Source organism: Onthophagus taurus, chromosome 2 (genome assembly GCF_036711975.1).
Source record: "Onthophagus taurus isolate NC chromosome 2, IU_Otau_3.0, whole genome shotgun sequence".
Taxonomy (NCBI): domain Eukaryota; kingdom Metazoa; phylum Arthropoda; class Insecta; order Coleoptera; family Scarabaeidae; genus Onthophagus; species Onthophagus taurus.
Window position 1 is genome coordinate 24,965,412 of NC_091967.1, and position 17,256 is coordinate 24,982,667.

The 17,256-nt window shown below is 34.8% G+C and overlaps 1 protein-coding gene across 2 annotated transcripts; it reads left to right on the forward strand.

Moving 5' to 3' along the window:
• Window positions 1-34: 34 nt before the first annotated feature.
• LOC111418295 (uncharacterized) lies at window positions 35-15,124 on the forward strand. 2 transcript variants are annotated; one of them, XM_023050801.2, is made up of 7 exons: window positions 35-327; window positions 515-612; window positions 11,598-11,738; window positions 11,798-11,975; window positions 12,032-12,167; window positions 14,163-14,392; window positions 14,446-15,124. In XM_023050801.2, exons 1-7 carry the CDS (start codon window positions 249-251, stop codon window positions 14,550-14,552), a joined length of 969 nt encoding a protein of 322 aa, XP_022906569.1. In that variant the 5' UTR covers window positions 35-248; the 3' UTR covers window positions 14,553-15,124. The 2 variants fall into 2 exon arrangements, with proteins under 2 accessions (XP_022906569.1, XP_022906570.1); XM_023050802.2 differs by having other exon boundaries at window positions 250-327; window positions 11,606-11,738.
• Window positions 15,125-17,256: the final 2,132 nt, after the last annotated feature.

Below are 17,256 nucleotides of genomic sequence, written 5' to 3' on the forward strand. Positions count from 1 at the left end.
CGTTGCGAAATTGAAAAGCTCTAAATGACAACGCCGTTTGAAAAATTATAAGTCATTTCATAAATTATTTTTATTAACAGAAAATAATTGAATTTGGGTTGATTTTGAAAATTGATTATCAGTTTCGATGATAATAGAAAGATGGTTTTCGTTTAAGAGGCGTTGATAGGAAAATTTTGTGACAACATAGAAAAATTAAAAGTAACTGTCGTCGGATCAGTGTGTTAAAATTCAACTCGTCGTTCAGAATGTCAGTGAGCGAAGAAAAGTCGAGCATGTCAAGATTACTTAAATTGGCACATAAATTTAATTGTTTTTACTTGTCAGGCAAGTGGAAGTCGTATAGATAATCTACGTAAAGTCGTTGACGGTCGTTTCATTTAGAAATCAGTGAAATTATCGTCATGGATGTCGAATTATGGGCTTATATTGATCATATGCACTAACCCGCCCATAAGGCGACACTCTATTGGTATAATTTTATTTCTTTTAATTTGAACTAATTTTTTTTTAGGATTAACCACTGGAGACTGCAAACCTTTTATTGTTGAGGGCTTCCAGGTGGGACTAATTAGACATGATGTCATGCAGGAATTATTATCCTATCCTGAGGTAAGTCCAAAATAAGAACATTTATGGTTAGGAAATGTGGAATTAGTTAAGTTGTTTTGATGTGAAAGATGTAAATATCAATAACTTTCATTTTCTCGAGGGAATTATAAACATCGATAAGTAAATTACATAAGAATATTATCAAATTAAGATATTTTTATTCTTTATACCACCAATTTTTGTGTAATGTGTAAGTTGAAAAATGATTTTTATGTAGATTTAAAACATAGTTTATATTGTTTTATTCCAAGTAGATTTATCAACTTTTTCTATGAAAAATATCAATTGCTGCTTTGATTAAGCATGAGATATTGATGTTTTTAAATAAGTATAGATTATGTGTTATTGTGTAGACTATTTTGTAGATGAATTAGCGTGATAAGAACTATCATTAGTATTTGATTTATCGTTAGATTCATTGGACTTTAAGTTAGACAATGTCTGTTTAAACTTCAAATTTCCCCATTTATAAATAGATATCAGAGTTTATTTTAATGCTAAATCAGATGTTTTGCCAAATTCATTTATTTTTATTTAATAATTATACATTAATCAATAATTAACATATACTATAATTTATGTTTTGTAGTCAATCTTTGTATTTAGGTTAAAACATAATAAAACTATGTGTATTTTTTATTAGATGGATGGTTATTTATTTTTGGCTCTACTGGTTTCAAATACATAAAAAAAAAAATACATAAGTTTGTGAGGGAAAAACCAACAACACAAAGACCTTTGAAGAAAAGAAATATCTTTTTAAAAATATACAATCCTGACGTGGCATGCTCCTGAAGATGAATGTAAAAAAAATTCGAAGCGGGTAGAGCCAAAAATAAATAACCATCCATCTAACAAAAAATACACTATTTTTTTAATTCGTATGAGTAAAATGAAAAGTCACGTTTACACACTGTAATTTTTCAAAGTTATTTTTTGGCGGGAGTTTTAACGCGTGTGAAGTTGGCCATAGATTTCAGCCATAGATTTTAAACTGAAAAAAGAAAATTTTCCTAACCATTTCTTATTTTCCGGGAAAATCGATTTTCTTCAAACTTTCGCAAAATTCGGCTCGTTCGGGGTTTTTAATCGATCTAATTTCAACGGCATCGTATTCCTGGTGGCCTCTTGCTTCAGATTCGAAATAAAAATTTTCCTAACCATTTCTTAATTTTCGGGAAAATCGATTTTCTTCAAACTTTCGCAAAATTCGGCCCGTTCGGGGTTTTTAATCGATCTAATTTCAACGGCATCGTATTCCTGGTGGCCTCTTGCTTCAGATTCGAAAAGAAAATTTTCCTAACCATTTCTTAATTTTCGGGAAAATCGATTTTCGTCAAACTCGCAAAATTCGGCTCGTTCGGGGTTTTTAATCGATCTAATTTCAACGGCATCGTATTCCTGGTCGCCTCTTGCTTTAAATTGGAACAGAAAATGTTCCTAATCATTTCCTATTTTCCGGAAAAACCGATTTTCTTCAAACATTTGCAAATTTCGGCTTGTGCGGGGTTTCTAATTGATCTAATTTCAACGGCATCGTATTGCTGGTGCCTTTTTACTTCAGATTCAAAAAGAAAATTTTCCTAACCATTTCTTATATTCCTAGAAAATCGTTTTTCTTCAAACAATTGCAAATTTTGGCCTGTTCGGGGTTTCTAATCGATCTAATTTCAACGGTATCGTATTCCTGGTGGCCTTTTGCTTCAGATGCAAAAAGAAAATGTTCCTAACCATTTCCTATTTTCCGGAAAAACCGATTTTCTTCAAACATTCGCAAATTTCGGCTTGTTCGGGGTTTCTAATCGATTTCATTTCAACGGCATCGTATTCCTGGTCGCCTCTTGCTTCAGATTCGAAAATAAAATTTTTCTAACCATTTCCTATATTCCGGGACTTTTATTCGTTGTCTAAGAAGCCTACCTTTGTCGGGAACTAAGTCTCGCAGCTTCTTAACTTGCGCCCCGCAGAATCTCCATAACCGAAGTACACTTAGGCATGTTTACCTATTTTGACGAATCCCAACTATGGCACGAAAACCTCGGGACGTTTACCTACCTGTCGCGCTGATATATTACTGCACCGATTCGAAAGACAGATTAATACCATTTGATTTCAAAGGCAAGAATGTTTACTTTAGGTATGTAATATTATGCAACAATGAAACATACGATTGAAATTTATATATACATAATATTTATTTACATTCACACAATTCACATATATTTATGTATTTATCATTATTTACGCAAACGTTACAACAATATTTATGGCATAATTGACAATAAATATCATTTGCTGCTTCGCCACAGTATAATCAAAGCTTCGAAATATTGTCAGAATTTTGTGATATATAATTTTTTATTTGTAGCCTATATTTATCTGGATTAATTTCTTCCCATTCTAACTCGTTTATTAAAACGTCGCAATAATGACATAAACACCACAATTCGAAGTTTGAAGAAAAACTATTTTCCCGAAATATAGGAAATGGTTAGGAAAATTTTCTTTTTGAATCTGAAGTAAAAGGGCACCAGGAAAACGATGCCGTTGAAATTAGATCGATTAGAAACCCCGAACAGGCCAAAATTTGCAATTGTTTGAAGAAAAACGATTTTCCCGGAATATAAGAAATGGTTAGGAAAATTTTCTTTTTGAATCTGAAGTAAAAGGGCACCAAGAATACGATGCCGTTGAAATTAGATCGATTAGACACCCCGAATAGGCCGAAATTTGCGATTGTTTGAAGAAAAACGATTTTCCCGGAATATAAGAAATGGTTAGGAAAATTTTCTTTTCGAATCTGAAGCAAGAGGCCACCAAGAATACGATGCCGTTGAAATTAGATCGATTAAAAACCCCGAACAAGCCGAATTTTGCGAAAGTTTGAAGAAAATCGATTTTCCCGGAAAATAATAAATGGTTAGGAAAATTTTCTTTTCGAATCTGAAACAAGAGGCGACCATGAATACGATGCCGCTGAAATTACACTGTTGGACATAATTCACGAGCACACCTTATATAATCTGAACGCGTGAAGATAAATCCATGATATTTGCGGAGCACAAAGGTTTACTGTAGACGAGTTTATTCATCGAGTTTCGAGTTGTTCCGTCGCGGCATTGTTGACTGAGCCGCTCTTCCAAGTGGAACATTCCGTCGCTATGGAGACCGAAGTGGATGGAAAATACCGGTCGTTTTTAGTGTGGTGTGAGGAACCACATTGTTATCCTACTCTGTGCGCAATGGATGGGCGATTGCGTTACTTAAGCGAGTTTGAGCGAGGAATGTTTGAGGGTATGCACATTGCGGTGTATCGTTCTGTGAAATTGCGCGTTGTCTCGAGCGGTCGTTATCGGCAGTGCAACGGGCATGGCGAGAATGGTCTGAGGTAGGACATAGGCAAGGTTTAAATATTAAAGGTTGTCTAAGTTCCTATGCTGCAATACTTTGATTTTAGTTTGTGGGCGAGGGGCAAGAGCAGGAGTGTTTCGTGACGTAAGCGATCACGGATTGCGCACGCAACCTCATGGCCATGTGGTGCTCCATGCATTTATTTAATTTGAATTGCTTAGCGGTATTATTTTCCACATGTGACGTAATGCGCAGTATGGTTGCGTACGAACCTAGACAACCTTTTATATATAAACCTTGGGACATAGGTACCTACAGCCGCGGGCGGGACGGCCCTGCGCGACCCCAGCACACGAGGATCGCACTCTTGTGCTCAGCGCTTTAGCGTCGTGTGCGGCCTCCTCAAGGCAACTTGGAGCTGTTTGGCCACCGGTAGGAGAAGGCGCACTCACTAAGCGAACTGTATGGCGGCGTTTGGTAGATAGTGGACTGCGCGCGCGTCGTGCGATACAGCGGATTCCAGTAACACCCGAGCACCGTAGCATACGTCACGAGTGGGTCGACGCTAGGCATTAGTAGGTTGCCGAGTAGAGGGACATTTTGTTTTCCGACGAATCAAGATTCGAATTGAGCACCTATGATGCGCGAATTTTAGTTCGTCGGAGACGTGGTGATCGTCTACTCGAGCAGTGCGTGCAAGAATGCCCTATTCACCGACAACCGAGCATTATGGTATGGGGTGCTATTGCACATGGTGGACGTACACGTCTGCTACGTGTATAGCAGACCATGACGGGTCAACGATACGTAGATGAGGTGCTACGGTCCGTTGTGCTTCCCTACGTTCGGCGGCGCCCAGGTCTGCTATACATGCACGACAACGTCCGAACGCACATCGGGCGTATTGTACAGACCTTTGTGGAAGAGCACCGTATACGAATGCTTCGTAGGCCAGCTCGTTTTTCGGATCTGAATCCAATCGAACATGTTTGGGACAAGACTGGTCGGAGACTTCTACGTTATCCGGCTTCCTCGGCTAACGTTGAGGAGCTATGGAGGCGAGTTGAGGTGGCATGGTTGGCCATCCCTCTTGCTACAATACAGCGACTTATAGAATCCATGCCGCGTCGTGTAGCGATGGTACGCGAAGCTCACGGGGGATACTCTCGCTATTGATGTTTCATCTCCCAGCAGAGTTGTGCCGTTCTCCATGTGAGAATAAGTTACACTACTTTAGTACTACTTCCATACCAAATTTTATTGCGCTAGACACACGCGTTCAGATTATACAGGGTGTGCTCGTGAATTATTTCCAACAGTGTAGATCGATTGAATACCCCGATCACGCATTTTTTTCAGTTTAAAATCTATGGCCAACTTCACACGCGTGGAGTTTTAAGAAAGGATTTTAAGTAAACTGTAGTTACGAATTTAATTACTTATTTGTTTAAACATAATAAAAACCAGTAGACGGAGAGCTGGCTACATAGGGGTACGGGTGACTTGGTGCAGTGTGAATTTTAGCATTTACAGGTTCGGTTATTACAGACGTAGCGTGAGACGGGCCGCCAGAAGAATAACGCGAGGGTAGAGGCTTAAATATACATTTTTTTTTCGTTAACTAAGTCATAAGGTGCAGTGCTGAAAATTTGCAGAATAATCGGAGGTTACACAAATAAGTAGAGAAAAAATTGCCAAAAGACTACTATCCGTGCAAGAAGTCAAGGCCCCTCACTTTAGAGATCGATATCTTCGTAACCGCTCGATGGAAAAAATTGCGGTAAAGTTTATTGAAATCAATCAAAAATTTCAAATTTGAGCTGGTGGTAAACCGATGTGTTCTTAATGTGGGGCATATTTTATTTTTTCGATATTCCATATAGTTTCGCGGAAAATCGCAGTTTAGTAAGACGCCGTTATGTCGAAAACGGCTGGGTGGATTTCCTCGAGGATTTTACCAAATAATGTCGATTGTCGGATTCCGTTATCTAAATGACTTTGGTGTCCAAAAAGGGGACGAAATGGTCTTCATTTTCAACCTCTATTGTGAATTGTATGTGTTTATTACAATTATTGAAGGTTGTCAACACGTGGTCAACTGCAGTTTTGGGAATTGACAGTATGATATCATCTACATATTTTTTAATGAAAGGAACTTGAAAATTTAGTTTTGGAATGATTTTGTCTAACGTGTAGTCCATAACAATTTGTGATAGAATGGGTGAACCCATTGGAGTACCAAAAATTTGTTTTTGTAGAAACAAGCCCTGAGGAAGATTAAAAATTTAATCGAAATATTGGCATGTTAAAATAGTTGTTTTAATTGTCCTGGATCCTACTCCTGAAATTTATTGTTTTTTTCTTAGTGCTTACGGGATCAAACAACACAGATTTCCTACTTAAGGGCATTTTAAAGGGAAATTTCCTTGTTTCATTGTGATTAGAAGAAATTAATTGTTACATAATATAAATTAAAACCTCATTAAAAGCAATTATAAATGTTTTTTATTATATTAGGTATCTATATTAAATATTTTTATAAAGTTAACAGCATATTCTAAATTAAAAATTAAATTAAAATTGCTTTGTTTACTTTTTACGTTGCCATTCATTTCAGTAGAGTTGATTCGTTAAAATTATTTAACAATATTTCGATAATTTAATTAAATAATTATATAGTGTTATTCCCATATAATTAGCGCCTTGGAGATTACTGAACGTGATGCCGACATGATACTCACACGATACTGATATGATGTTTGGATGTGACACCCGACGTGACATTAAACGTGGTAACGACGTGCTACTCTCAAGATGCTACTGTGAGAAAAAAAAAAACTTAAGACCGTTCCCGGTGATTATTTACATTGCCTGTAATATTCAACACGAAAATAGTGATAACTCTAGACCTTCCATTTATTCGGCACTCAAATTTTCGATATAAGATCTTCAATTTAAAACGATAATTTTCTAACCGATTAAACTTCATAAATTTTTTTTAAATTAATATTTGTAATAAAATTGTAATAATGAAAACTGGACTTTAGAATATTATTATACTTACAATAGAATATATTTATACAGTCAGATTAAGCTCCTAATTTGCAATTTTCACATTGTCTTTCTACTATCCATCAAAAAACTAATGATATTTATTTGGTTTGAAAGAAAAAAATAAGTGACGGTTCAACATACACATGTAATGCAAGTTGAAGTTGCATTGTTTAGAAGATTTAAAACCAACTAACTTTACTAACGCTAAAGTAACAGGAAAAGCATCGACAGCATACATATTTTAATAATAACGATTTATGTGAGAGAAAATCTCACATAGCGACCAATGACAGGTCAAAAAAGGATCATGTTTTAAGAGCTGTGGGTATATCAATGGGTCAATACAACTTAAAATCGTTTCTTATTGGTTATTACCTAAAGTTTAATCTGCAACTCTATCGCGTAACGGTTTCATGTTTAATATTTAATCAAACTTATACCAGGTTGTCCGTTTATCAGGATCAGCTGATTACTCTAATTGAAGCCGCCTTCATTGTTTCATCATTTGGAAAATTGTACCCAAAAACATAACATCCGATATGTTTTGAATCTGCAATGGAAAAAAATAGAAAGAAACTGCTTCCTATCATTTCAACAATAATATTTGTGGAGCTACGATCTCACTCTTCACGGAAAGAAAACACAATTAAGAAATGTTGTGGATTTATTAAAATTTAGAGATGTTGATTTTTGTTCCGGTAATATACAGTATACTTTAGTTTATTCGGTGATCTCACTAGTATTTGAGGTCAGGTGCAGAAATATCATTGTTTCCTTATTGGGATCACGAAACGTGTGATATATCAGAAGATGAGTAAATACGAATTCTTAGGATTTCAACGATTAATGTTTGATGTTGAAACGATAAGCATCACGGTCGTAAACACACTATTTTATTAAGTCTTCGGTTGGTTAAACATATAGGTCTTTGATTTGATGGCTATATTTAAAGTTGAAGTAAAGTATCTGAAAGTATTGCGTTAAGCAATGTAAGTGGATAGCAATCGCATATTATTTTTTTACTTGGCAGATGATGAAATGTCTACTATTAAATGTGTTAATTAGTGCTTAACACTGTTGGTGTGTTGATTTTTCTAGTGCTGTACGAAGAATTTAATTTTTTATTACTTATCAAGGAAGACACCATTTGTTACCTTTTGCAGAACAAACAGACATATTGTTAATTTGTGGCGAGGTACATAAAAATGGAGCTGCTATTGTTCGAAGGTACCGTGAAAAATTTCCCGCTAGAAGGATACCAAATCGTAAAACGTTTGAAGCCATTGAAACACGTCTTTGGGAAACTGGCACGCTAAAACTTAACCGGCCCATACACTATGATGCAAAACTGTAAAATTTGCACGCGAACAAATGTGGTCATCTATGCTCCAAAACTGATGGCGCTGTCAGGTCTAGGCATGACACTATGAGATCTGGCTGAACTTGATTTTGCACAGCCCGACGTGCGCAATCTTGTACGTGTGGAGACAGTTCATGCCATTCTTCTAAGTTTTAAAAAGGATGATGGTTACCAGCTGCTAGTGGAAGTTTTTAAGGAAATATCAAATATCAGCCATTCTACAATTTTCAAACTTTCGATTCTCAACTCAACTCAACGCCATTATCAACCGGGCAATAGTATTCACAATTTTTAAGTGAATAGTGTATACTATTATTTTTAAATAAAGAACTGGATCTACTTTATCTATTTTATTTATTCGTACAGTAGGATTAAGATACATAAGGACACTATGCATGATAACGAAATAGTGTTATGTAAGTACGTTTTCAAAACATTTCCACTATTCTTGATATGTAACACGATCGTGTTGCCAAGGCACACGCCCATCAGCAATAAGGTTAATTAAATAAGGCAATAAAGTACCTTACAAAACGTTTTCGGACATTTTTGTATTCAGCCAATTTTTTTACCTATTTTGATCTCTTCCTTTCTTCTTCTTCACTACTATTGCGATAGTAGTAGCAATTAAATATAAATCATGTTGCCGTATTACATTCATTATACCGGGTGTCCGCCGGGAAGGTGTACTACTTTGTTTTGCCGCCATTTTGGTAAACATTTGTCTTGACAGTTCATATTTGGCAGTCGTGAAGTAGAGACGTGGCAAATTTATTATGGAAAAATTTTCGGTAAACCAACGTGTTTTAATCGTTAAAACATTTTATCAAAATCAATCATCGATTACTATGACGATGAGAAAGTTACGTGAAATTTTTGGGAGAAACAACGTGCCAACAAGACGCACTATTATTCGTGTAGTGATAGATTTCGAAGAAAGAGGGACTGTAACTGATAGGCCCAAGCATGGACCACAACGTACTGCAAGATCGGCTGAAAACATTACTGCTGCTCAAGAAAGTGTTCAAAACAATCCATCAACCTCAATTCGACGCCGTGCTCAGGAGCTTGGTCTTCAAAGAACAACTTTGGCCACAATTTTGCATAAGGATTTGCATTTGTTTCCATTTAAGATTCAGTTGACACAAGAGCTTCTTCCAGAAGACCATTTACGCCGCCGTACATATGCCAATAGGATGTTACAGCTCGCCCATGACAACCCCGATTTTCATGAAAAATCATAATGAGTGACACATTTTCATTTGAATGGATATGTGAATAAACAGAATAGTCGGTTCTGGGCAATGGAAAACCCTCAAATTATTCATCAGTCACCTTTGCATCCATTAAAAGTGACAGTCTGGTGTGCAATTTGGTCAGGAGGAATCATTAGACCTTACTTCTTTGAAACTGAAAACGGCGTAACAGTAACTGTCAATGGGGAGCGATATCGTGATATGATTGAAAACTTTTTAACGCCACAACTGCATGCTTTGGGCTTGATTAACATGTGGTATCAACAAGACGGTGCCACATCGCATACAGCCAGGATTACAATGGAATTACTGCGAGACCTCTTTCCACAACAAGTTATTTCAAGAAATGGTGATGTTGGTTGGCCTCCACGGTCGCCTGATTTGACTGCTCCGGACTTCTTTTTGTGGGGATATCTGAAAAGCAAGGTTTATGCAAACAAACCAGAAACGCTGGAGCAACTCAAACAAAATATTCGTGATGAAATTAATGAAATACCGCGGGAAATGTGTGAGAATGTAATGAAAAATGTGCTCAAAAGGGCTCGCATTTGTGAGGCTAACAGAGGCGGACATTTATCTGATATTGTATTCCATACATAATTGCCGACATTAAATAAAACATTTATCAATATAAGATCCATTCTCTTTCATTTAATCAAAAATTATAAACAAACAAAGTAGTATACCTTCCCGGCGGACACCTGTAGTTAACAAGTCGCACCTTTCTTAGTTGCAACTCACTGCGAAATTGATACTAAAACTGACAAGTAAATTTGAACCGTGTGTTCCATCATTTTCGTTTCACATTTGCTCGCATGCAAACTAGCTTTAGTTTTGCATCACCGTGTATGGCCCCTTTACGAATTGATACTCGATGCTGTTCAGTTATCTCCTAGTACTAGCACCAGAAGATTGTCACTTCGTTTCGATGTTTCGAGTACAAGCGTAAGGCGAACATTGCGTGAGCAACAGTTGTATCCATATCACGATGTGCAAGATGTATTAGCAGAAGACTATAACAAGCGCAGAAATTTCTGCCAGTGGTTAATTCAGAAAAGTACACGAAACACTAACTTCCTGAGCTGCCTTCTAGTTACTGACGAATGTTGTTTTACCAGAAACGGGATTATTAATTTTTGAACTCACGAAGAAAACCCTCATACGACTACTCATTACCAACATACTTTTTCCTTCAACGTCTGGGTGGTCTTCTTGGTGACAATTTCATCGGCCCTCTTATTTTACCACCCAGACTTTCCGGAATATCTTATTTGAATTTTTTGTAAAATAACTTGTATTAGTTCCTAGAAGACATTCCGATTGCCAATACGCAGGAAATGTGGTTCAATCGGAATGCTGCCTTCATGGCATGCGAAACGTCAAACACTTTTTGAAAAGACGCACGGCTCAACTTGAGAGGTCTAGTGTTAGTTCTAGTGATACAGCTAGTGTTAGTTTATTAGTTTTGCCGTGTAGTTTTGTTCTATATCTGTTTACACGATTTAACCCAATGGTATTAATAGTGTATTATTCATTTAGCCGGCAAATGAGAATGTTTCAGGAAATGACTTTTTAATAGTATACTTATAGTAAACTGGGTAGGGGTAAATTTATTTGGAATAAAATGTTAAAAAGAGTTCAAAATTTAAAGCAGATACAATTTCAAAAATAATTGTATAGAATATCTTGGGTTTAATAACGTAAGCTTAAATAATGATTTTCCCAAATAGAGATTTTTTTGGTTATTCTTATGACCTCGTATACAACTAAAATTGTTCCAAGTTTATTTTAAGATCAATTAAAAACTTTTGGCATGGTTTATCTTTTTTAATTATCTTAATAATTTAAATATCATCTCTATTCATGTTTTTTTTTTATCTTATTTCAAATTATTAAAAAACAAAGTATTAATATTTCTTTTGGTATTCTGTTGTCAATTCGTTCTTTGTTACCAAATAGTTTAGGTTTTCAGAGTCACGTCGGGTTTCGTCGAGTTAAACCCGGCGTTCCGAGACTACGAGGAGCGCAGCACCCGAATAAACGAAGTCCTCAAGAAATTACGAGAGGAAAATAAGTTTTCCACGCTACGCGGCTGGCGAGATGAGGTTTTTAACCATCATTTTATTACGAATTTTTTTTTTTAATTAATCTTTTCTAAATACAGGAATACGAAGTTAAAACTGAATTTCATAAGCAGAGTTTATTAAAAATGGACCGATCGGCTACGTGTCTATTTGGAATTAGGAATTACGGCGTTGATATTAACGGTTATGTTAGACATCCGAAATTGGGGTTGTGTATATGGTTACAACAAAGATCAGCGACAAAACAACGATGGCCCGGTAGGGTAATTGTTTAAAATTAAAAATATAGAATGTGTTAATATTGTTGATTTAAGGCAAATGGGATAATATGGTTGGAGGTGGATTATCTGTGGGTTATGGAATTTTAGAAACTGCTTTTAAGGAGGCTGAAGAAGAAGCTTCTTTGCCTAGAGAACTTAGAGATAAAATTGTTAGCGCGGGAACAATTTCGTAAGTATTAAAACGGACTCGTTATATTTTTATTTTTGCTACACACAAATAATAGTGCAAAAAAAGTGACCTTCAGCTAATCCTGTTTCGCCGTTATTTATTTGATTCTTGGTTTTAATGTCAAGATAAAGTTTATCGCGTTACAAAAATGTTTGCGGTTCTTTATTTAGAAAAACAATTGATATGTAAAAACTAGTGATGGAACGGATAGTGATTTTGCGACAAGCCGGATATTCGGCATCCCCTTCGGCCGGATATCCTCTATTGCCACATTATTGCGATATTTGAATAAAAATGAAATTAATAAGAAAGCTGATAAGATATGTCAACTTATTTGGATTTCTCAAAAACTGAAAGCGATTTTTCAAAATGGCTTGTTGCATTAAAAAGAGAATACTTTAATTAATAATTGGTACTATTTACACAAGGATCCTTGCAGAAATTAATTTTATAGCGAATTTTGAAAATTGTCGATGAAAATTGCAACATCGTAAATTTGATCAAAACTTCAAATATTGTTTTCTCCGGTGTTGGTTTTGAAAAAGTTATTTTTCAAAACCTGTTGGTTTATTGGAAAGAGGACACTCTTATTAACACTTTGGGAAATTTTCATACTCATATCGCAAGAAATAGATCATATACGAATTTTTAAAGCTTAATCGGCGAAAATTGCAAAATTCGAAAAAATTGTCGATCATTTCAAAAATTTATTTCTCAAGAACTAAAAGTGATTTTTCAAAATGGCTTGTTGCATTAAAAAGAGGATACTTTTATTAATAATTGGTAATATTTCCACAAGGATCCTTCCAGAAATTAATTTTATAGTGAATTTTGAAAATTATCGATGAAAATTGCAACACCGTAAATTTTATCAAAACTTCAAATATTGTTTTCTCAAAAACTAAAAGCTAGTTTTCAAAGCGGGTTCGTTCATTGGAAAGAAGACACTTTTATTAACACTTTGGGAAATTTTCATACTCATATTCCAAGAACTGGATTTTATACGAATTTTTAAAACTTAATCGATGCAAATTGCAAAATTCGAAAAAATTGTCGATCATTTCAAAAATTTTTTTTTCAAGAACTGAAAGTGATTTTTTAAAACGGCTTCTTGCATTAAAAAGAGGATACTTTAATTAATAATCGAAAGTGATAACAGCGACAGTTCTGTTAGTAATGAATGTGATGATGAATTACAAGCGAAGAGAAGAAGATTTTATATATCGTATTGGGATTGTTACAATGAGGTTGCTAATGACAAACCTGATATAAATAAAGTTGTATTCAATGAAAAAAGTCCTATGGGTTTGAACTTGATTATTATCTGTAGTGATGGGAATACCGCTCATAATCGTGTCGCGCTCCAGGAACGGTCGCTACACAAAAATACCGTTCCAAAATACCGTGACCTTGAGCAAAAACATAGCTGGTTTCGTAGCAAGTTAGAAAAAATTATATATTCCCATATATTATCATAATTTAACCCTAGGATCTTAACTAAAAAAATAACTAAAGTAACTATAATCTCGCCGGGCCTGAGAGGCCCGGTTTATGCATCCTAGGGTTAAAAAAATTACACGCTATCCGAAAATTGAAAAAAAAATATATATTAAGGGAACCTTAAACAAATATCAATATAACGGCGTTTAACCTGACTGTCTTATATGTATAACGTTATAATATAAAGTTTGGAATCGGGTATTTTAAAAATCGCGCCGAAATATCGCTCCTCAAATACTGAACCATCACTAATTATCTGCAGAGTCCAAGACCTAAAAGAGATACTAATTCCTGTGAATGGTGAAGTACTAAGTAATAGGTTTTTAATATCCGGCCACAGCCGGATATTTGGTGACTATACGGTCGGTTTTAACAAATGGCCGGATAGGCTGGATACCGGATATCCGTTCCACCACTAGTAAAAACTATATTATTATGAAATGTTGTGATTCTTTATTTATTACTGTATTATTGTTTTTTTAATTTCTATATTAGGTTTTACTTCGAATCAGAACAAGGATTATTTCCAAACACGGAATTTGTGTTTGATGTAGAACTGCCGGTGGATTTTGTCCCAAAAAATGCTGACGGCGAAGTGCAAAAATTCGAACTCTTGCCTGCGAAAAAATGTTTAGAAAGGTTATTTAGTTCAGATTTTAAAACAACTAGTATACCGGTCGCGTTAGATTTTTTGTTACGTCACGGAGTAATATCGCCCGAAAACGGTAGGTTTACTCATACAATTTAAAACTAATTAATTAAAAATTGCGATTTTTAGAAACACATTATACAAGGATAGTAGAATTACTTCACGTTCCATTACAAAAAATATACAATAATCATCACATTTGTAAAGAAAACGGTGGCAACGAAGACCATGTATAATAATAAATTGGAAGCCGATAATAACTTTTTTACAGTTTTTAGGTAATAATAGCGTAAAATATGATTAAAAAAAATAGCGAAAAGCCTTAATTCATTTTTTAAAAACATTTTTCAAAATCTGTATATTTTTTAGTAAAATCGTTTTTTAATATACATATTTAGATATGAGCTTCACATTTTTGTACTTGTAATGTGCTTTTTAAAAGAAAGAAAACAGGTAATAATAATATGGATAACTTCCATAAAACATAAATTTTAGGATTCGATAATAATCGATACTTGAAAATTGTAAAAAAAATTTGATATTTTTCTTTTGAAATTAAATCGTCCTGTAACATTTTTTTCCGTTCTTTTTTGTTGATGTAAATAACGTTTTTGCGTTTTAACCATTGGGTTACTGACGTTTGTGATAATTCTTCTCCCGGATTATTGATTTATTTTTAGACCTACTACTATTTATTGCTTTATTTATTAATTGTACAATTTAGAAAAACTTTATTTTTATTAATTATTATACTTTAATCAAATTATTGTTTTCTTCTTAAAAATATAATTGTGCATCTTGTGGTATATTTCTTTTCTTTTTAATCTTCACATTTAGTCAAATGTATGGCTACCACTCATAGTTAAAGTCTCTGATAGCGATATCTATCGGATAGCTTAAAAATTGGTTACTACCATTGTATTTATCTTATAGATACCGCTATCCAAGGGATAACTTTTGAAATATCTGTAACCCGTTGATTGGGTGCCGGATAAGTTGCTATCTCAGGGATAACTGCGAATACCTAACCTCAAATAGGGTTTATACTGACTTATAAAATTCGAGCGTTTTACTATTTCAGTTAAAATAAGAAAAGTAATATAAACTTGAATAAAAAACTATTAATAATTAACATTAGATAAAATCATCATGGATAATTTCTTCGACATTGATGATGAAGAACAAATTTTTGAAGAAATCAATGAATTATTTCCTATAAGAAGCGAAAGGATAATAAGGAGTAGAGTTGAGATTTCGTGTCTCGAAAAAAAGTTTTCATCACCTTTTGAATCAAATAGAAGATGTAATAAAACCTCCATCCATGACGTAAGTAAGTAAGTAAAGTTGATTCTTATTATTTAATGAAAAATTCATCAAAATTTTAGTAATAATGCTGTACAGTCGTGTTCACGGGAAATGCGCACTCAAGGTCAAGCGCTGTTGTGAGATCCGATATGCCGCTAGCTAACCTGGACCGCCACAAGTCCCTTGTCCACGAGCTTCGTGTGTGCTTGGCTCAGCCCGTTTATGCAGCGGCATGTCGGATCTCACAACAGCGCTTGACCTTGAGTGCGCATTTCGAGTGAACACGACTGTACCTCCTTCAAACCGTTTGTTGCTGACTCTTCGGTTTTATGCAATAAGCATGCAGGAATGAGTGTACAATTGGCATCTTCAGTGAGTTGTGCCATTATTGTTTACCATCACATTTTAACATACAATAATACGAGATACACATACTTGTTGCTTTCCTTGCCATGTAACTGCATCACTTTTTTTGTTTTCTATTACGTTTTTATACTAGATAACAAATTCAAGAAGATGTTCGCATTCTTCTTTGGTGAAATTGGTGGTTCGTCGCCTTTTCTCAGTCTCCATTTCCAAATTTTAATTTTAAGGTTAGAACAGGTTCGAATATTGTCGAAATACCTAATAGTAGGCCTTTTAACCACATAGAGCTATCAATTTAACATAATAGACCAAAAAATTCCTAGATTCCTTGGTTATCTCAAGGATTTCTTAACTATGAGATAAATGGAGGTGGTAGTACGCACGACCCTATTATCTACGAGATTAATTGTATCTTATAGATAGCTTAACTAACAGATAGCATTGGTTTGGTAGTAACGGGCCTAAGTCGTATGCAATGGTCACAGCCCTAACAGATATGTAATAAATAACACTGTTATTAATAAAAATAAATATTTTTACTTAGCTTCCTACTTTACAGTAGGAAGTTTTGCACCAGTTTTGGACTGAGGTCGAATTGTGATTTAGGTTGGACTTACTACGCCTGTGTACGGATAATATGCTCGACAACAAAATCGCTAAAACGTTTCTTGGAGTTTATATGGAGTTAACCCATTAGTGCATAAAGTTAAAAAAATTTTTTTTGTATTTTTCTTTAATTTTATGATCTATTATACAGGTGTCTCACGTAACTAGTTCATTAGAACTTCCACATTCTAAACTTTCAATCTAAAATATTTTCAAGATGCCATCAGCTAAAATATATGGATGATAAATTGGCCCTGGAACATATTTTGGTAAACTTTCCGGAACGAGTTTCTGGTGAAGACCATGCACGCCATCTTTGTGCATCTTTGACTGTAATTTTGGTAAATTGGTTTCCACATCGCAACTTATCACGATATCCTGAGAGTCTAACTTCATACTTTTGATTGACTCCATAAAATGCGTAAAATCTCTGATATATGATTTTGTTTTACTTGTGTTGAATCATTTCAAGAAACTTCGCCAACTAGTACGTTGGAGAATTTATGGCACTGTCAATATCTGGTTTATGGAGTTTAGGTAATCCATAAATTCTTTGTTGTACTTGGACCTGTACAAACAAATTTTTTTATTGTTCTACTAGAATTTCTCTAGATTAGATCTTGTCCTCGTATTCTTTCATGTTCACGACCACGCTGTCATTAT

Bases quoted from the DNA above. Each gene is read 5' to 3' on its own strand.
- LOC111418295 (XM_023050801.2), top strand. From the start codon at position 249: ATGTCAGTGAGCGAAGAAAAGTCGAGCATGTCAAGATTACTTAAATTG. The intron at 328-514 runs GCAAGTGGAAGT...ATTTTTTTTTAG, and splicing joins TAATTGTTTTTACTTGTCAG to GATTAACCACTGGAGACTGC. The intron at 11,739-11,797 runs GTTTTTAACCAT...TTCTAAATACAG, and splicing joins TACGCGGCTGGCGAGATGAG to GAATACGAAGTTAAAACTGA.